Genomic DNA, 21,888 nt, shown 5'->3' on the forward strand with positions numbered 1-21,888 from the left:
GATTTCTCAGTTTTTATATTAATTTGCAAAAATTAAAAAAAGAAAGAAACTTTTTTCATGTTGTCTTTATGTGGTGTTGTGTTTAGACTTTTGAGGAAAAAATAAATTTTATTACCTCCGCCAAGGAGGTTCTGTTTTTAGGAGAGTTTGTTTGTCTGTGAACAACATGACTCAAAAAATAACAAACGGATCTCAATGAAATTTTCAGGAAATGTTCAAAATGGGATAAGGAAGAAGTGATTAAATTTTGGAGGTGATCTAGATCACTGCTTGGATCCAGGACTTTTTTAAAGGATTCTTTATCATTGTGAGATATAACTCCATGATAAATGTTTAGATTGCTTTGCAAAAGAAAACAAGACAAGGTCACCATCATTTCTGACAGATGTAGAAGTAGGATCCACAACCTTACAATATTCTGGATACAAAGATCTGGAATATGAAATATGTACAGGGTAATCACAATTTTCAACACTGTCAGGTAACAAAGTATCGTACAAACCTCCAGCTAACACCAAATTGTAGCAGACAGTCTGCTGGAAGGGAATTTAACATTAAAGTAGGACTTAAGTCTTGCGTGACAATCACAATATGCTTGGCAGAGATCAGCGCTCTCCAAGTGCTTTTTTTAGTTTCATTTTGGAATGAGGCTGTAACAATATGAAAACTTGAAGTGCTGTGAATACTTTCTGGATGCACTGTACACATTACTATTCAAATTCAGTTTCTAGTGGCTTATTTCCTCCCTGTCAGTGCACAGGGAGTTATCACCATCATTTTGAATAGAAACTCTTCAGCCAATAAAGCAGAGTCAGTAAGGTAATAAGTAAGGGATAATGTATGGTTAGCAGGCAGCTATGGGAAAGAGACCCCTGACAGGGTGTGACAGGACTCTAACGTATATTTATTGTCATCAGGATTACGTGACATGGACTTGCCCAATTCTTTTAACAGCTTGTCAGGGGCTGTTTGCATGAGCTAAGAGAGAACCAATTAGTTTTGGAGTGGATGTCCAATAAAACAGCCAATTTAAAACATTGCTGTCAATAAATGTAGCAGAAACAGACATTTTTTCCATTTTGGTTTAAGATTGTGATGCTGGCCTTGGTACAGCTCTGCACTCTCAGGCAGCCACTCTAAGCTGTCCATCACTTCTGTAGCTGCCATACATTTCCATCCTCTGACCCTGGTGATAACGCCACGACTTCATTCTGTTTTAGATAAATGTGATGTGTTCCCACTCTCTCTGTGGCTCCTTTGTCTTTTGCTTCTTAACACTTTTGTTGATGTTTTAGGTGGCACACTATAAATGTGAAAACACAGAGAAACAAGGACAGCTGAGAGTACTCACATGCTTTTTCTTGATTAGCATAATTGTTTGTGCAGATCTGATAAATGATGGAATATTTTCTGTTGTGGCTTGCTCAGTCTTCACATCATTACTCAGACATGCACACATAAACACATAGTTGATGATAGTTTGAATACCATTTGCACACAATCTAATTTGAATTTAATTTAATATATGATGTTTGTTTCTCTCACTCCCACCTCTTTGTTTCACACAAAAACAACGGCTGGCGAGTTTCCTCCTCTGTATTTTGTCCCTCATAGATCAATCACAGATGTTTTTCTCCTCTTCCTCTTTTCCTTTTCTCACTGCCCCCTTCCATCCAACCACCCGTCTATCCATATTTCAAGAGGAAGAGTGGTTTAGGTCATTTCCATACAGTTTGCTTAATATATGCTGACAATAATAGTCTATCGACCTCCTCCTCCATCCATCCATCTTCTGATCAGACTGGGGGAGGGACTGGATGAAGAGGAGAGGGGGTGGAGGGCAGCTTGATTGAGAGCTGATGCTAACAGGCATCACTGCTTAAGGCTGGAAAGTACAAATACATTTTTCTCCTTCTGATTAAAAAAATGACTTGACTGAGTTACATAGAGATGTGATTTTATGGTGTTCATATGTCAAGTTACAATCATCAAATGTGAATGCCATTAATATTCATTTCCTGGTTACCACAATCAAGTTAAGAGCTGGAGTTGAATCAGTGGGCAGAGGGAGAGTTTCACTCTTGAAAGCAAAAACTCTTGGATAAATCTGGATTGGATGAGAACTAAGAAAAAAACGACAATCTAAAACAGTCAACACCTTCTTTACTGTAGATAATTCGAGCTCTCTTTGTGTGTTTTTAATTAAATCCATCCTCCACCAACAACAGGTCAAGTGATGTATTTTAATGTTAAGCCATTAGCTTTTAGCTGCTTTCATGATCCAATATCACCCATTAGCTTCGAGCTATTAGCCTGCCTGCATTATTCAGCTGCTTCTCACACACTGAAGATGAGTGAAACCTCCTAACAGAAAAGTCTATCTCATACACCAGTAATGTTACTAAACAGCAGCGCCGTCTGGCCTGGAGAGCTCTGATTATTGACCTGCAACCATTAATAAGATGTGGAAACTTCCCTCCTTTAAATCTGCATCTGTCATCAGACAGGAGGAAGACAGAGGTACCACGGGGTAATGTTGTGGTCTAAATCATGTCCTAAAAGTCGGAGTGATTAGTGTTTCTGTGTGTTTGGATGATCTCACCCTGGAGCACAGAAAGGGGCAGGAGGCTTCTCTTATGTAATGCCATTTTTTTCCTTGCAAAAAGAGCTGAGTCAGCTGTCTGTCATCCTCAAAACAACACACACTTTTCCTGTATTGAATCCAGGCACCAACATCTGATGCTTTTGACCTATTGAAGTCTCAATTTCACTGAAGAGTTTAAAGTGTTAGGATGCAGGAAGCCATCGTCCCTACTGTCTTTGAAATAGGCTGATCGGCCAGTCCAAAAAAGAAAAAAAGGAACAAAAAAATTGTTTAAGTGACTGAATTTAGCTGATCAGTAGAAAAAATCAACCGTATTTGTGCACATAATCTCAAAAGTTGCCCTAACCTTCACCCTCTTGGCTGTTTAACCACAATGAGATAAATTTGTGAACAAAACCACAGATAAATAATGGGGACTGAAATAGGAGAATACAAAGCGCTGCAAGAGGAGAAAGATGTATGTTTAATTAAAGTTGTCCTTGAGTCAAACTAATGCAGGAGCAGAAAATGATAAATAATCCTCTAGCTAGAATAAATAAGTGAAGTTTTGGTGCCCTGTAGAGCAAAAGGGGTGCCATGCATTTTGTAAGCATGTGTGACACTTAGCCAATACCAATTACTTCAATGGAAGCTGAGAGTTCTGTGTGTGAAAACTTGCCTTGGCACTTCAGGAATGACAAACCAGTGTGGATCTTGTGAAAAATGTGTGCTTTTAATTTTAAAGTAAATTAGAAAGATATATCTGTGCATACTGTTTGTAGTTTACTGATGACTTTCTTTGACACTTTTTGTGAAAAACTGTCATTTAAATGTCATTCTAACTGACTGTGTGTATTTTTTGTTGGTCGTCCAGCTCGCTCAGGATGAAGGCAGCCCGGTTCGAGGTTTCGGAGTCGTGGAGTATGAGAGCGCGGAGCAGGCGGAGGCTGTGCTCATAGAGATGGACAGAACGCTGGTGGGAGGACAGGAGGTCCGTCTGTCACTCTGCACCCCTGGGACCTCAGGAAGAAGCACCCTGGCTGCACTCATCGCCGCCCAGGGTATGGTGAGTATGATGCCAGAAGAGCGGCACAAACCTTCATACTCACACAGAACAAAAAGTCAAGCCTAAGCAGATTAGCTGCTACTTTAAAGTTTCCTCAGTTTATTAGTCATTCACCTCCAAAAACAAAGTTTGACACACTCACAGCTGAATGTAATCCAAAATCCACCACCAACTGCTCACTGCACATGTATTTCTTTATACATGTTGAGGTTTGACATGCTGCACATGCTTTGGGACCTCTGGCTGAAATCATCTGTGTAGCTGTGATATTCCTCCTACACACCACGGCACCAGCAGAGAGTCTCTGACACGATAATTATGGTTCTAAGGACTGACTGGGCTCCTCCACTGTCTCCTGCTGCCTGAAATAAACTGGAACAGCAGCCGGCGACACAATGTGATGCTCATACATGCACAGACATTCGAATGAATACGCACAAGCAGACTTACACAGATACACAGAGCCAATGATGGCAGGTTAGTGGTGTTAATAGATTTATCATTCAGTATTTCGAGAGGTCAACTTGATGTCAGAGTCTTCTTTAAACTGAATCTGTGGACACATACAAAGCTGTAACCAGTGTTGATCCAAGGTTGCTTGAATTCCTTTTAAGCACTCAGACTTAGGTTGCCTGGAAAAATATTCCTGTCTTGGTTGGTTCTTTCCTTTATATCTCCTGTCTTAAAGCGTTTATTTGCTTTCTTTTATGTATTCCTAGTTCTCGTCTGTAGCAGATCTTTATTCTAAGCTAAGGCTTTGGAAACCATTAAACGTCTAGATTGAATTTCTGCTGTGTTTTGTGTTTCGCTTGACTCCTGACTGCAGAAACTACTTAGCACTACATGTCACAGTGCCACATTTTTCCTGATCACACATGCCGTACCTTTTCTTAAAAAAATGAACTACTTTTGGTTTGCGCCCAATGGTTAGGTTGTGCGATTCACATGAGAAACCAAAGACACATGGTCCAACCTGTGACCCGGGTCCAGTACGTCAGTCCCCACTCCCGCCCTGATTCCTGCTCTGCACCCTGTTCTGTCCATAGACTGTAAAAAAATAAAATAAAATAAACCTAGTCTTGCTCAACTTGAAGTGTGGTCGCCACAAAAACTGCTCCCCCTGGTGGCTGGCTGCAGTATAGGTCAAAATCTAGCTCCCCAGTCATTTCAGATGGGCTGTGGTCAAACTTCAAAATGTTAATACACCTTGTAGAAATGTTTCTCACATCCGATTGTTGTGGTGATTTGAAGATATCATTTGGCTGCCTTGAAGGCCCTTTTTTCTGAAAAGTTTTGTTCATTAGTTATAAGAGGTTAAAAACAAGGCTTTATGTTGCGCTTAATGATGATTGACATAGGCTGTTCTTGTATATTTTTTGCAGGTATTGTAAAATATGTCAGGAGGTAGAGCTAAAGAGAGATAAGAGTCTTGAAAGAAAAAACATTTTGTCACACACCTCCATTCCGATTCCCTCCGCGTCCCTTATAGCCTCTGCTGCACAACAGCTGCCAATGGTGGCGCCTGATATGGGGGTATTTTGGCTTCAAAACAATAGTAAATGGCGGAGTCACGCTATCCACTCTATATACAGTTTATGGTTCTGTCCTCTCTAAGTAAAGGCACAAACACCTGAAAATCTTCTTCTTTCAATTTTTATGTTAAGGAGTTGTCTCAGCAAATCAGTTGTTTGCGTTTGTGTCCTATGTATTGATTTGGAACAGGTTTTAACATCAGATGCCTTTCCTATGGTGGCCTGTAGGTGTCAGACAGTTTGCAAAAGCAACAACAGGAATGCAAACACCACAACACAACAGAAGTACAGCCACAACAAAAGTTAAAATAGGTCAGTTATCCCAACAGATTCAGAAAAGAAGAAAAGTAAGAAAATCATTGTTTTCTTTTCTTAATTTCAGCTTTTATGAATAAAGCTTCTCAGGGGTCTCACCTTGTGATATCTTTTATGATACATTTTTCTCCTATTTAGCTCAAGGTTCTTATTTAAGCATCAGTCATACCACTACGTTAGCATCATAGTTATGTTTATCGGTTGAAGTTTTTTTTACTTAGTTTCAAAACTTATCGGTGTCCATTGGGTTAACTGGCCTCTTCTACCTTCCATTGTGTTGTGGTGTTTGGATTTTTGTTGTAGTATTTGAAAGTTGTCTGACATTTATTGGCCACTGTACATTCCTGGTTGTAAACCCCACATGGCTGGGAGGGAACAACAGCTGGAACAATTTAGGGACTAAATATTTGCAGCATAAAAAGTCGTCAAAGACCATGAGATAGGGGCTGCAGCAGCAGGGAGGGCAAGTAACAAAGTATAAATACTCCATCACTGTACTTAAGTCGATTTTTTTTAAGAGTTGGGCCCAAAAGCATGGTTGTGACACCATAGTTTAGAAGCTAAACCTGGTCCAAAATTCAGTGTTCAGAAGTGTGTGATGTGTTAACCCTAAGTGTGCAATACAAATACCTAAAGGACTATATAGTGAAGTGCATTAGGATACTAGGCAGGTAGTGTTTGTTCAAACAATAACATTGCTAAAGTAGATGCCATATAAGTTATCTTGTGTTGAATTGCTTTGTAGCCATCGAATCTCCCAATGAAAATACTTTTTACTTTTAAAAGTACTTTTGAGTACAGTTGAGAGCCTGTACTTTTTACTTTTAGTCAGTCGTTTTTTGTTACATAGGTGTTTTACTTATACTAAAGTAGGGAATCTGGGTACTTTTGCCATCTCTGTGCAGCAGGTGTTTCAGACTGGCGTTTTCAAGATGCTACACCGCCGATAACATGAGAGGGTGTGAAGAGCAGCAAGGTGGTATTTGTTTAGTCAGGCTCACCAAAGGAAGCACTCAGGTCCTCAGGAGGGTGCTTACACATTTTAGAGTTAAGCCTGAGTGAGTTGTGTAAATTTAGGGACCATCAGTGTCTGTCTGACTGTTACTTCTGTCTCATTAACATCACTTGTTAACTTTTAAAGATTTGAAGAATATATCTGCGGGCTGTTTAGAGCACAAATCTTCTCAGAGTCTAATCAGCAAAATCAGAAGACACACCTCAATTTAATGCGATGGTAGTAAGATTTACTTTGCGCTGTGGGGTGGTACAGGTGAGAGCAAAGACTAAAAACCATCCAGAGCTACAGGACACGATGGCAGGGCCTCAGCTGATGGAGGGATGGTCAGTCTTTGACTACGTGAACTGATGTGCTTTTGGAAAATCTGCCATTATCAGGACATGCATGAAACACACCCTCTTATTTTCTTCCACCTAAGCAAAACAGAAAGTGTCTCTTTGGAAATGAAATGTTTCCACAGAAACTCTGATGAGTTATACAACAGAGTCAGTACTCTCAGTGGGTCATCTCACGTGATCCTTGTTAGCAGAGTTCAGAAGGTTTGTGTCCAGAGTCAGAGAGAGGGAAATTCTCTCCAATTAGGGAGGTCTTTCCAGAGAAGAGACACAGGGTTATAGAGATGAGTTTTTGGAGATACTTCCTAGAAAAAAAGCAGCATTCAGGAAATTGTTGACAACAGGGTTTGTTCGGTTTTGACCAGTTTATGGTAAAATATCTGGCTTAAAAATGCCTTTTTCTGATGCTTTGCAAATAGATTTTTGATTCACAACCCAGCACAGGGTTTAGATGGGTGAATAATTGCAAGTGTGGAAGAATGCTGCTCTATTTATTTTGAAGAGATTGGTGAAGAACATGTTTATGGTTCAACCATTTGTTTTCGTTTTTTTTAATTGTGCTGTTGATTTAACTTGGTTTCACAAACTCAGGTACAACTTAACACTGATAAGGCAGTAAGAACACACAACTGACCATAAACTAAATTTTAATATAGTAAATAGGCAAATAAGACAGCCTGGTTCTGTGAAGCAAGCACTGAGGACCTGGAATTCAAAGAAGACATTCTAGCTCATTACAGAGTCAAGTTTCATATTACAGCTTGGCCGGGGCGATAAAAAAAAAGTCTGAAATCACCTTTAGTCACTTTGAATCTTTCTACAAAGGTCAACAGTTTATCCACAGAAAACTCAGTATTTCATTCAACCACATCATATTAATTTCACATTCATCAACAGTTTCAGAACAAATAGTTATTTAACTTATATCATGATAAATATCGATATCAACTAACTGATGTGAAAAAAAATATTGTAGGAGGATTTTTTCTCATATCGCCCAGCTCGACTGTTTATTCCCAGCTTTTGCATATGTAGACTTTTTCCGGTGCACATAAAGAGCTCAGAGCCTCGAGAGAGATTTACTGGAAAGCAGAGCGTCACCGGTCATGGAGCCTGAATTGTGGCGGAAGGATGTGAAAACATTTAGAGATAATGTGTTTTTGAATATATCAGCATGAGGGGGATGGAGGACATACACAGGGAAGAAAGAGAGGGTCGGCTGAGAGAAAGAGACGAGGATGAGAAGGAGCAGATAGACTCTAAGGTTAGATTGGTGCTGGAGGCTGTGTTAGGACTGTTGCGGTGGATGTGAGCAGCTGGTAAAAGAAACATCAGACCTTCAGAAAGAGATCAGGACCTGCTCATGGCTACATCTCCTCTGGGGCGATTCCCTCCTTTTTCTCCAGTTAGTGAATGTAAGCGTGAACACTGAGGACCAGATGGCCTCTTCCTCCCTCCTGCTTCCTCCTCCCTCCATCCTGCATCTTATGCGACACTTCTCGCCTTTGCTTCTTCTCAGCTTCTTTACCTCCCTGTCGTGTGTGTGTGTGTATGTGTTAGTGCGTGGGTGTGTGGCTGCATTTTGTGCCAGTAGCTAAGCAGACTGATGCATGATGACATTTTCTCCTGGCAGAAAGAGAAAAAGAAATAAGAGCCCTCCTCCTCCTCCTCCTCCTTCTCCTCCTCCTCCTTCTCCTCCTCTTTACTCTTTCCTTGAAAGACGCTGTCAGCTATGACTGGCCTTGTTCAACACCGGCACACACACTCATCAGTTTTCCTTGCTGCAACACACAAATACACACACTGTATTTGTACAACAGACTCTTCTTTTCGTCTCCATCTCGCTGACAGGCTTGAGTCACACCGGCTCCATCCCCATCAGTACTGCTCTCTCCTCAGGAAGTGACAGTGAGGAAACAAGGTTGACTTACGCTGAAGTTGCGCTGTAGCTCCAGGGCAGACGGGGAGGAAAATATCAGCCTCCTGTTAATGTTGTTTTAAATAGCCACGTGCGTCTTAAGGGGGCCAGACAGCGAAGACTGTCAGAGCTGAGGAGGATCTACACGCGCTGCTCCATTTGATTTGATGCAGTCTAATTCAATTCATTTGAGTCTGTTCAATTCAATTTTGCTGCGTAATTGGTGATTGAATTCTTCTTTGGGAACGTGCCTTACAGTACATGTTTGGATAAAAGAGCAAGTCTGAAGAGATGTGTTTGGTTCCAGGAAATGCAGCTCATATTGAATAAAATGTGAGCTTCACTGTTGATGCGCCAAAAATTTAAACTGACATTTGAGCGTGCGTCTTCTGGTAATCCCAAGCATCTGATTCAAATGGTGTAATTCTTTTTTTCCACATAGATTTTCAAGCAAGCAGTCTTTGCCTTGTGTGCTATCTCAGCAGCTAGTGAGTTTATAGTGACTGGATCTTGGTTTTGCATACCACAGTCACTGCTTATTGCCTGTGTCACACTGTGAGTTTGTTAGATCAGAAATATTTTTCACTTATACTGTGAGTCCGACACATTCAAAGGTTTCAGAGATCTGGATAACCCCTAGCCTGTTTTTTTAAAGGTCAGAAAAAAATGAGTAAATTGGAAGTGAAATAATTTTATTTTTAGAAAGAGTAGGGGACAATTTTTCATCTTCATTAAAAACAAAGATTTAAGTGGTCCAGATGGCCTGGCAGTCTACACCAGTCACTTTGTTAGGTACACCTAGCTAGTGCTAAGTTGGACCCCCTTTTGTCTTCAGAACTGCCTTAATCCTTCATGGCATAGATACAACAAAGGTACTGGAAACATCCCTCAGAGAGTTTGGTCCATATTGACATAATAGCATCACACAGTTGCTGCAGATTTGTCCACTGAACATCCATGATGAGAATCTCCCGTTCCACCACATCCCAAAGCTGCCCTATTGGATTGAGATCTGGGGTCTGTAGAGGCCATTTGAGTACAGGGAGCTCATTGTCATGTTCAAAAAAACAGTCAGAGATAATTCCAGCTGTATGACATGGAGCGTTATCCTGCTGGAAGTAACCATCAGAAGATGGGTACACTGTGCTCATAAAGGGATGGACATGGTCTGCAACAGCTTAGCTGACAGGAGGGTCACCCGGTGTGGTCTTCTGCTGCTGTAGCCCATGTGCCTCAAGGTTGGACGTGTTGTGAGTTCGGAGATGCTGTAACGAGTGGTTATTTGAGTTACTGTTGCCATTCTATCAGCTTGAACCAGTCTGGCTGTACTCCTCTGACTTTTGGCATCAACAAGGCAATTTGGCCACTCACTGGATATTTTCTCTTTTTTGGACCATTCTCTGTAAACTCTAAAGATGGTTGTGGGTTAAAATCCCAATAGATCAGCAGTTTCTGAAATACTCAGACCAGCCTGTCTGGCACCAACAACCATGCCACGTTCAAATTCTCTTAAATCACCTTTCTTCCTCATTCTGATGCTCGGTTTGAACAGCAGCAGATCGTCTTGACCATGTCTACATGCCTAGATGCATTGAGTCGCTGCCATGTGATTGGCTGATTAGAAATTTGCGTTAACGAGCAGTTGGACAGATGTGCCAAATAAAGTGGCCAGTGAGTGTAGTTTGTGCCCCATGAGATTCGCCCGTGAGCGTGTTACCAGTCTGTGGCCTGTTTCCTGCATGTCAGTCCCCACTCCTGCCCCCTTTGCTACTTTGCCCAATGTCCTCTGTTGACGCTGATTAAAAGCATGATACCCCCTTCCCCCAATTTTGATTGGTTTAAGCTTTACTTACTTATTATTGCTTTTGTTTTATTCAAGAGACAAGAGCTCATGGGGTGCAGTAATAAAAATGCACCCAGATGCAGTACAGACCACCACCCAACAGTTGGCAGCAGAGGGAGATGTCTTATAAATTGAAAGTAGGTGTGCAATCTGTTTATTTGTTGATGATTTTTCAATATATATATATATATATATATATATATATATATATATATATATATATATATATATATATATATATTAACCTTAAAAGCAACAAATTGCTCAATCTCCAACAAATGCAGGTTTTGAATTCCATTCTCTGGATTAAAAGGGAGGAAAGGTATCCTGGGATCTCGCCCTGAATGGCTCATAGATAAAGATATACCAATGACCTAGTTGGCATATTCATAAACTTGAAGTTAAAAGCACAAAGATGAGCAAGAAATAAAGATAAAACTTTCCAGATATCACTGTCCCTTCAAAACACACACTCCAGAGGGAAATGATTTCACCAAAGGATGAGAGCTTCACCTTCACCAAACAGATCAGTTTTATATGGCTTTAAAAAAAACACCTGCAAGGTCAGTGTTAACATTTTTTTAATCAATTTATCATGAAGGACTCTCTGAGACACACTGTTGTGAAGAATTCCAGACTGTGCTGTTAATTTGTTGATGAGACCTTCACTTATTTTTGGTTTGAGTGTGTGGGTTGAAAAAGGTGAATTCGACCAATCAGGTGTCAGAAATCCTTACATCACACTGTGATGACAGTTGTTGATCTATTAGCTCATGTTAACAGGCCACGGTCAGTTAAACAACTCCCACGCTGTCTTTGGGAAGGGATAAGCAGACTTTTCTCGCTCTTAAACATCTTAGAAAATAACACATATCAAAATTATGTATCACACTAACATGAAACAGTGTTTTATGAGCTTTAACACCTCTCTCTTGTTATTTTTTCACTCCGTGCTCTTGAACATCATCTAATGATAGTTTTGTTTGTGTGTTAGCTTGTTGTGTGATTCTTTCACACCTTACACTCGATTGCAGCAGATTTCAACTTTTAGAGAAAATCTCCAGATTTTGAAACATGATGTCAGCATAATTGGCAGAGAAGTTATGAATTAATGAGTTCATGTTTGATGGTGGTCTCTACTTTTCCTTAAGTTTTTATTCCCCTTTTTTTCTTTCAACTCATCTTCTTTTTCATATTTCTGATCTTATTCCTTATTCCTGCTACAGCTCTGTCTTTCTTCACTCTTCTCTCTTTTCTCTTTCTATTTCTCTTTTTTGTTTTTCTTTTGTCTCCCAGATCAACTCTGCTCTGCTGACACTGCAGACAAACCCCAGTGATGTAAACTCTTGTAAAGATTACAGCAGTCATCAGGGACTCCTAATGACAAGATCAAAACATATACAGCTCACCACACACACACACACACACAGCCTCACTGCTCTAACTTGTGTGTGTGTGTTTGTCCTCTGCAGATTCTTAGTAATAGGAAAGGCTTACTACCAGAGCCCAACCTGGCCCAGCTGCTGACCAGTATGACCAACCCCGCTGCCCTGCAGATCCTCATGAGACCATACCACACCGGGAAAAGAGGAGGTATGACTGGGACCAACATGCACCAGTTTTTACATGCTGTGTAGTCCTTTGACTTGAACAAAGAACTTAAAACACACAGCTCTCCAGCAGGCTTTGTTCAGTCCACTGAATTATACATGCAGACTTTAATCAGTGTGTCTAAAGGGTCATTACGGTAGATCAAGTGACATAACCTTACAGTGGCACTGTGATTATTTCATAGCTTGTCTTGTACAATGAAGTGTTAGAAGTGTAGGTGTAAGCATGGTCAAAAGAAACATGCAGCTTTCATCTTGCAATGTATTAACCATGGCATGGGAAATAACCATTTTCTAAATGATGTGTATGTGTTTACATTTTATATCAAGGTCATAAACAAACCGAAGTATATCCAGTAATGTCTCACTAAACTACATCAGGGCTGTGCATAGGATACAGGTATCGAGCTAGAGCTCTGTGCAGTCTGCTGATACTCAGGAGTGAATGTATTTATCATAATGTGAGAAAAGGAGCCTCCTAAGCATCCAGGGTTCGAAAAACACACAAGAGAACACAAGACAAGATTAAAGTTTTGAAATGGTGCAGAAAAAAGGCAAACATTGGCATATAAAATTAGAGGTGTCCCAGTCCGAGATTGATATCGGATATCGGTCCAATATCAGCAAAAAAACAAGTATCAGTATCGTATCAGAATGCATCTAAAATCTCTGATATAAGCAGTCTCTGTTACCCATTGGTTAATAATAAATGGGTCAGTTTTTCCTCATACCTACTGTTGCTGACTACTGTTCTTTGTTTGAATAATATCACTTAATCAAGCCTTTTCTAACATGACAGACATACTAAAAAATAAGTAATAAAAGTATGCATGTTTAATGCTGATATCGTATCGGATTAATATCGGTATCAGTACTCAATGCTGCAGTATCGGTATCGTATCGGAAGTGTTAATGTAATATCCGGACATCCCTACATAAAATCACGCCTGCCAACGGGGGATAAACGGGTATGTTGTCCTGGGCCCTGGGCAGGGGGGCCCACAGCGGAGCAGTGATGGGCGAGGAGCCTGCGGTCAGGGTCAGGTTCAGAGCCAGGCTACCGTGAGAGCGAAGAGAGAGACCATCACGGTGAAGCGAGAGGGGGCCCTAGTATTAGCGATCCCGCATTTCATACGCGATGTGTGTAGGGCTCCATGATTCATAGGGAGACCCATTTTGCGCAAGAGGACGCATCCTCCACTATCTGAAGCAGCAAGGATCCGCTCCGTGGACTACAGGCCTGATCATTTTCATTTAAAGTACGGCTGTTATCATTGTTGTCTGCCAGTTTGCTGTGCAGCCGATGTGCACATAAACACTTGATCTACATACTTCCCGAATCGCTCGGCGTCTTTGGGTGCGCGCTCTTCCCTGTACCGGTGACCATAAAGACGCAGATGGACGCACGTCGCAGGGACAGTGATGAATCATCAGTCACTTGCTCTTAGTCACTGTTTCACTCACTCGGTGTTTTCTAAATGATAAATTCATCCTGAGGTCTCCTGCATCACACATTGTCCATGATATAAAAACAATCTTGGAAGGATCAAGCCCCAAATACACTCTACTAGTGCGGAGGTTTTCAATCTGTGGGTTGAGGCCCATAAGTGTGTTCAGTAAATGGTGTCTAAATCAGGTAAAAATGTGGCAAATATGTCTCAGTGTATGGAGGCCCTAAGAGGGCAAACATCCCCAAGAGTGTATCAGAGTTTACCCACAAGAAAAACCAGACTACACTTCTTGAAGATGGGCATGTGTGTTGTTGAACTAAAAAAGAAAAACCTTGTGGCATAAACACTACATCTGCTAGCCTGCAATCATGAGACAGAAGAGAGGATAATTCTGTCTGGATGTGGACTGGAGGTTAAATCTCTCAGATGATTTTGTCCCGGGCCCAGCCAAGGCTGCCAGCTGGCCTGCATAAAATAGTTCAAAATGCAGAAATATTTGAGACTAAAAATGCTGAATATCAAAAAAACAATCCTGATAAAATCCAGATCCAGATCCTGCCATGAAAAAATCCCCACATTGCCCCCTAATGGGCAACATCTTCCTTGGTCAGAGGCAGAGTTTGCTGATGTTTACGCAGCACGTAACACTGCAAAAAACTGATCACTTAATATCTGGTAACAAGTGACACCTGAGGGACAGGTGAGGTTTGATTTCAAAGACTGTAACTCTAAAGAAATTAAAATCTAATAGATGTTACTTTCATGAAAGTTTGGATGGATTGGACTTGGTTGTTAAGCACATCTCAAATCTTGATTAGAATGATTTATGTAACTTAAAGTCCATAACAGCTCTTACATGTCTCACATCTCTATTTCATTTTGAAAATGGCAGCTGAAGCAGTGCTGCTGAGCCAAAAAACTTTAATGTAACACAGTGTGTAATTTGTGTCTACACTGCACGTTTAAGTGAAATCCCTGTCCTGATCCTGCCCCTACAAGTTCTCTTTCCACTTCTCAGTACTTGAATAATAATCAAAGTCTCACTGTATGAATCTGTCCCTCCCATATACTGTAATCACCCGGTCTACAGCTTCATTATTTGATGAATGGCTAATCAGGTATTAAAATGAAGTCGTGTGACATTAGCGGAACAAATGAGAACAGGAAGGCGAGGGAAAGAGAGTCGATGGGAGAGGATGGGGAGCTCTCTTAAAGAAGAGTACGCACAATTAAAGTCTAAAATTAGAGCCTTGATTAAATGTTCAACTTTTTCCACCTATTCTGGTGGAAGCTACCATTTAGCATTGACGCTCACATTTATTATGAGGAGACTTTGTGGTGCACACAGGGAGTAACACACATGAAGCCAGTGTGTGCTGTGTGAGTGAGTGAGTCAGTGAGTGTGTGTGGGTGTCAGCTGCCTGGGGTGAGAAGGTGGGAACCATGTTTTTATATCAATCACAGCAAGACAAATAACTTCCTCCAAAACTTAAAATTTGCACAAGTTTTTCTCATTTCAGCTCTAAAACAACCAACCAGCTGGCATCGATAAATACAAGTAAAAACAAACACTTACTTCTGAGCTTTGCCATGGTGAATTAATGAGCAAGAAGTCTGAAATTCTCTGCTGACTGATGGAAAAAGTGTTGAAATAGTTGTTACAAACCTAATATTTGGCTGTATATTTTCTTCAGAAAAAGAAAACAGTTTTTTTTATTCATTACATGGTTCTTTATGAGAGTAGTAAGTGCTAAAACATGCCCAGCTGTAACCACTCCATTACATTTCTCACTAACCAGGCTGTCGTATTCACAGCTTTACAGCATCCCAAAAACACTCCAAAATTTTATCAGACGACATGTTCAGAAAAATAGAAAAGGCTACAGAGCAAAGTGAAGAGATGCAGAAAATAAGTGTTAAACCAGAATGTGTTGCAAACAGAATTTAAAAACCTGATGACAAATAAAGAGGGGGTTTCTGATAGAAATGTTTCCTGAATCGTCAAAAACAAGAAGTGAATTACAGAAAACAAGATTTCATTTCTTTCGTTTTTAAAGTATCTTTCAGTAAAAAGACTGAGGACTAAAATTTTTCATGTTTTGAAAAGTACTAATGAGGCTGCAGAGTGCCTTTGTGCTAACATGACATCCCATTATCACCTTACTTTGTTGTGAAACAGGCGGTGCTGTGACTGTTTGAAATAGGCTGAAAATGACTGATGGATCAGTCGTTTGATTAATCCTCTGAGTCTACTTGTTGAGATGGTGATTGATTAAAGTATAAGTGGGAACAGAATGCATTCAAAAAATGACGAAAAGAAACACTGATTGATGTTTTTTTTTATTTTCTGTTTGTGTTTTCAGGAAAGTACGGGCGTCACGGCAGCCTGCCGTTCCTCAGACCTCCTCTCACCACGGCTCTGCTCACGCTGGGAAAAGCACACCAGGTAACAAAAAGCATCTGTGTGTGTTTGTGTGTGTGTGTGTGTGTGTGTGTGTGTGTGTGTGTGTGTGTGTGTGTGTGTGTGTGTGTGTGTGTGTGTGTGTGTGTGTGTGTGTGTGTATTAATGATGTGTTTTTTCCCTTGCCTTACAGAGCGCTATGCTTGGTAATGGACTTGTCCTGCAGAACCTCCTGCACATGCAGCTCGCACAGCAGCAGCTCCTGCACATCAAAGACAAACGCATCAGCAGCGTAAGACACCTGTTTGTGCATGCATGTGTGTGTGTGTGTGTGTGTGTGTTTGATAGTTGTTGATCATTTGCAGAGGCTAGAACCAAGGCATTAAACATAACTATGTGTCCGTAGATTTTCATCTTCAGCACTTTATGCATAATAGAAAAAAATCATGCAAACTAATTGCCTCTGTTTTAAAGACAGAGCTGAAGGTGTTAAAAATACTCTTTACTTTCCAATTTGCATATTTTCTAAATGTCTCAGGTGTTTTCTTTAATTGCAGCAGTGAAAGTTAAAAGTCACAATGACTGATGTTTGAAGTAGTTGTTCTTTTATAACCCGGAAGATGACAATCATGAATGCAGAGAGGAATAAAACAACACATCCCGGATTCATTTCTTTTTTTTTTTACCCTTTACCAGCCCACACACTGTCTATACAATACAGCCTCTTTGCTTTTTTCATTTCAGCCTCCTATTTTGTTTCTCTTGTTTTTAAAATTATATATGTAAGTGAAAAGAAGGTGGTTAAGCAAACTGTAATTTTTTACACAGTGAGCAAGACTAAAATGCACAACCACCAGCTCGGTGTAGATGTTACCACCTCAAACCTGGTTTCAACCAACACTATCTACAAGTTCACTTTCAGTTTTGATGTTTCTTTCTCAGTCTAACCTTCCTCCTCCACTTCACCAACTTCCTCACATAATGTCATTCATCTCTCTCATCCACAGGTCTCCAGTCTGCTCGGGGACCCGTCCAGGCTGCTGATGCAGAAAGCTTTGTCCCTGCGGCCCCCAGGCCTGGTCCCACTGGGGAAAGGCCTCCTGGGAGACTCTCCTACTGGTGAGCAGGAATGAGTATCAGTACCAAACTGACTTCGTGCAACTACTGTAAAGTGATGAGCCTTTATAGAGATTGGCAATTACTCTGGTGTTGTGTTTAAAGGGCTAAGTAGATTTATATATGAGTCACTGTTAACACAGGGACACACATCTGTGCTAGTGTAGATTTGAAAATATAGCTTTGTGGCAAAGTGAATTAAATGGGCTAAAGTTGACAAAAACTTAATCATTTCAAATAGAAATTCAAAAATTCACATAAAAAGTGTATTCCATGGTTAAGTTGTTGGTTCTACAGAAGCCCTTTATCAGTTTTCTTGAGATAATGAGTCAATTTCAAATGTTTTTTTTGAGCTCTCCTCTTATTTATCTATTCAAAGAAAACAAATCTTATCTTCAAATTGTCTTGAGAAAAAGAGATTTGTTGCTACTTTATGAAAAGGATGAAGAAAGAGAAATAGGCTTTTTGTACCTAAAATATGTTGGCCGTGGCAAAAAAGCAGCTTGGCACACATTTTTTTTTGACTAATAAAGTGATCAATCGTGTTTTGATTATTAGGAAAATGGAAAATTTGATAACAGATAAGTTGTTACCTTATCATGGGCAAACTAGATTTGTTTTCTCAAGATAACGGGAAAATAAGTCAACATCTCCAGGAAACAGCTGAGAAGAACTTGTTACCTCAAGAAATCTAAGGGGGAAAAATGAATTCAATAATGACCCTCTAGTGCTTTTGTTGGTTTCTCAAAAATGTATCAATTTCTTATTACAAACCTTTACACAAACCAGATTTAGCTTGGAAAATAAAGAATGTATATAAAAAAGCCTACAAGTTAAAGAGAGAAACCTATTGTATGCTGTTTTATCCTGAAAGCAGTGTATAGAACCTCAGGTCACTTTTATTGAAAGGAAACCATCGTTGTCGCTTTAAGTGTGAATGTCTCGTTTAATGTGCATTCCTTAGTGTTGAGCGTTTCAAACACATAGGAGGAGGCTATGCTGATCTGTTAATAACCCTCAATCATTATGTGTTACTGTCAGGTATAAGTGTCGCCCCTCTGCAGGTCCCTAAACGCCTCACAGTGGAAAATTACTGTACTAAACATCTTAGAGGAAACCGCAGTGCATTCACAATCCAAATCCCCAGCTGAGAAAAACTGAGTTGTTTTAAATGGAAATGATTTATCGCAGACTGAGTGTGCACAAAAAAAGGCAGTTGTGTGTGCTGATAAATTTATGTGTGAGTGTGTGTTGGTGTGTGTGTGTGTGTGAGTTGAAGGCTTTGTCAGTGCTTGTGTCTGCTGGGATTGTTAGCTTAAGGCTTGTTAGAGCTGATTCCTTTATTGTGCAGCTGAGGCCATTTGTCACAACAATATTGGATTCATAATAAGTGTGATCGTTGGTGCATCCTTGTGTTTTTGCGTATATGTTTGTGTGTTTATTAAACCCTGGAGTGAGTGAAATATTGCGGGTATGGAGCAAAGTGCTGGGCTGTAAATAAACATGATAAGTGATGATGTATGAGCGGGAAACCTATTCCCAAATATTGCAGCTGGCTCTGCAGAGACAGTCGGGCTAAGCGCTCAGTTTCCAGCCGTCTGAGTGATTCGTCTCTGTCCGGAGGAGACACAAACACTGATGGTCATCACTAGAATCCATTTCATGTGTTTATCTGGTATCTCTCTTCTCTGGGCTTTCATTTCCCTTCATTCAATATCCCATGCATTACACCGCTCCTGAGCTGTATTTTATGTCTTTTTCCATACTTGGCTCTCCTTTTTATCTTTCTTCAGTCTTAATCTCACTTTTTCATTTTCATCTCTGTGCCTTTATGTTGTATTGTTTGCTCTTTGGGTTTTCTTCTTCATTTTCATCTCCCTTTTCTTATTTTTAACTATTGTTCCCCTTTTCTTTTTGTTTAATCTCTTTGTCCTTACTCTTCTTCTCACATGATACTTAAATGTATTTATGTATTGTCAGTATCTTTCATTTTCTTATTTTGTCATTTCATCTCTTCCCTTAACTTACCTGTTTTGATCATACAGAGTTAGGCCCAGAGTCAGTGCCATCATCTACCCACAATGCCACAGTCGTCGTATCAGCAGCAGGTGTGATGCCGTACCTCCAGGGTCGAGCAGGTGGAGCCGAACAAAACAGCACCCATTCAATCCCCACAACCCCTTCTGCCACCTCCTCGTCCTCTTCCTCCTCCACCTCCTGTGACAGGCAGCCGGCTCCTCCTGGGACCTTAGTGGGCGCTCATCCCCAGGGACAGAGCTACTCTTTGGGCATAAGTAACTCAGGGCTGGGCCCACCTCCACCTGTCTCTGCTGGAGGAGTCTTTACATCAACAGGCCAGCGTAACGGCTCAGATGGATGCCCACTGGCAAGCATGGTGAGCGTAGAGAAAACATACACTCTTATTGAACTTTTTCTCATTTTGTAATGTCCAATTATATTCATGTGTGAAGAAATATCCTTTTGCATACCGTAAGATTGATTCTGTTCGCTATAGTTTCTGACATTTCGGTTACTGTGGCAGTAACTAAAGACTAACTTTTAAAGTAGCATAGAAAGTATCTTCTGATAATATAAGTATGTGAAACAATGTGCCCCTGGTTTTAAACAGAAGGAGAACATACGTTTATTTCTGTTAAAAGCTGGGAATTTTTACCGTTGCCAACTAAGATGACGCACCAACGAGTTATTGTCACATGCTAGCTTGTTAAAACATTTCTAGTTGTATATACATCATTTTAAAACACAGCTTTCTGACTTTACTGTATATTAACTTCTTTGAAAAGGAGGCACATTTAGAAGAGTTGTTAAAATGCACATGATGGCTAGCTTGTGTACAAATCAGTATGCTAGCAAAGACAAAAGCTTATTTAGCAGAAGAAGTTTTGCTTGTTATGTCTGTCATTTTGAAGCTACAAAATAAAAAAGCAGTGGTTTGCTTTTAAATAACGACCAACATATGGTTTATAAATTTAATGCTATGCCTGATAAGGTTGCTTAAGATGTATAGCCTATACAATTTTAAAATGTGCAGGTGAGAGTTTGTGCTAGCTCAAAAACAGCCAGGGTTAGCATCAAACACAGGAGTAAAAAAAACACCGTAGCCTATATATTTGTAGAGTAATAAATGTTCTCAACTCATTTTAATTTATTCATGTTTGAAAAGCAAGGCTAAGATTTTTAGACAGGAAGTTGATATTTGTTGCAACACATATTTAGTTAGTTAGCCAGTTAGCCGTCAAGCTAATGCAGAAAGGCCAACTGCTTAGTCCCTTTTCACTTTTGCTTTTTGGTTTTTCATCTTCTAAGGTCTCTACATATGTTGGTTTAAAATTCTTGGCAGTCTTTCTTTGTTGTTAAAATAACAGACTTATTAAAAAATTTTGAAGACTTTTTCATTATTTCTCCTTTCTTCCTTCTTCTCTCTTTTCTCTCTCGTTGCAGCTTATTTATCCTTAATGTAGTCTAATTTGTCTCATCCTCCTGCAAAACACACTAACACACTGAGTGAGCATATTTATAAACATCACTCGTCCCTTGTGGTCTCCTCCTTTGGGGAATCCCTCTGATGCACCGCTGTCTCACACCAATTTACCAAAGCAGTTCAAGCCTCCTTGTCTGCTACTTTCACCTGAACCTCTCCACACAAGCCAAAGAGATGTCTGTCCACTCCTGTTCCACTAACATCATCATCTTTAATAAGTCCGTGTGCAGAGATAATCATAGTATTGAAGTCCTTTAGGGAACTGTTTCCAGTCCCAGTGCTGTCTGCTCCAAAGTCTCTTTAACTGGAGTGAAAGTGTAATTAACAGACGCTACAGTCCTCCCAGGTTTCATCTGCCTCTTCAGTAGACTCTGACGATTCTAAAAACCTTACATAGAAAGTTTTTTGCTGGTTTAATGAGGCAAAATCTGTGTCACAGTAAAGTCTACTATTGTGTTTTTAAAGGTCCCATATTATGCTCCTTTTCTGCAGTTTAATATGGATCATTGATGTATTCATTAAATGGTAGTAACATGTTTTGGTCCAAAAAGCCAATAAATCAAGCACAGCAGCATTGTTTCCAGGCTCTCATAGTCCCTCTGTTCAGAACCATCTGATTTAGTGGGCGTGACCTTCATATGTAAATGAGCCACCACTGATACCGTCCCGCTCTTCTGCGTCACTGAGAGCGGCGCCATGAGCTCCAAGTGCACAATTTTTAGAAAACAGCGAAGCTCGTCTACTGTAACATTACAGGCTAAAACAACAGGCTAACCACAGCTAAAGTTAGCATCCTGAAGCTAACACAGAGACAGGGGGTACACTGAGGAAAGCTCTTACATCTGCTCCACAGCACACAGCATTTAAAATACTCACATTTCCAGGGTCCGAGGTTTGTTGGAGGATGGTTGGTAATGCGCCTGGATTCAGGACCAGTCTATTCGCTAGCCCTCTGTTGTACTGTCCAAAGTTGGAAAAGCAGCCGGCCGTGAAGTGACTAGCACACACATGCACCGTTTTACTGAGTGTAGCTGGCACATTTCTTTGATAAATGAACTCTAGCCACTTAGTCTTGTCTTCTTCCAAGATGGGAAGCTTGAGCAAGGGACTATGTGGCTGTTTACAGCCAATAACAGCCACACTCCTCTCCCCGCTGCTGGAGAGATTTCTCTCCAGATGTGGGGAGTGGAGTGGGCA

General features: G+C 40.4%; 1 protein-coding gene across 1 annotated transcript in view; it reads left to right on the forward strand.

Annotated features, from left to right (window-relative positions):
* Nucleotides 1–21,888, forward strand: part of raver2 (ribonucleoprotein, PTB-binding 2) — a 105,836-nt gene that overhangs the window by 71,441 nt on the left and 12,507 nt on the right. Inside the window, exons 6-11 of the mRNA XM_074667967.1 lie at nt 3,459–3,650; nt 12,084–12,204; nt 16,036–16,118; nt 16,267–16,365; nt 17,081–17,192; nt 19,235–19,584. Of these exons, the coding sequence (XP_074524068.1) occupies nt 3,459–3,650; nt 12,084–12,204; nt 16,036–16,118; nt 16,267–16,365; nt 17,081–17,192; nt 19,235–19,584 (957 nt within the window). The remainder of the gene's footprint in view (nt 1–3,458; nt 3,651–12,083; nt 12,205–16,035; nt 16,119–16,266; nt 16,366–17,080; nt 17,193–19,234; nt 19,585–21,888) is intronic.

Source organism: Halichoeres trimaculatus, unplaced genomic scaffold, assembly GCF_033239565.1.
Source record: "Halichoeres trimaculatus isolate MK-OKI-2021-1 unplaced genomic scaffold, fHalTri1.1 fHalTri1_scaffold_4, whole genome shotgun sequence".
NCBI lineage: Eukaryota > Metazoa > Chordata > Actinopteri > Labriformes > Labridae > Halichoeres > Halichoeres trimaculatus.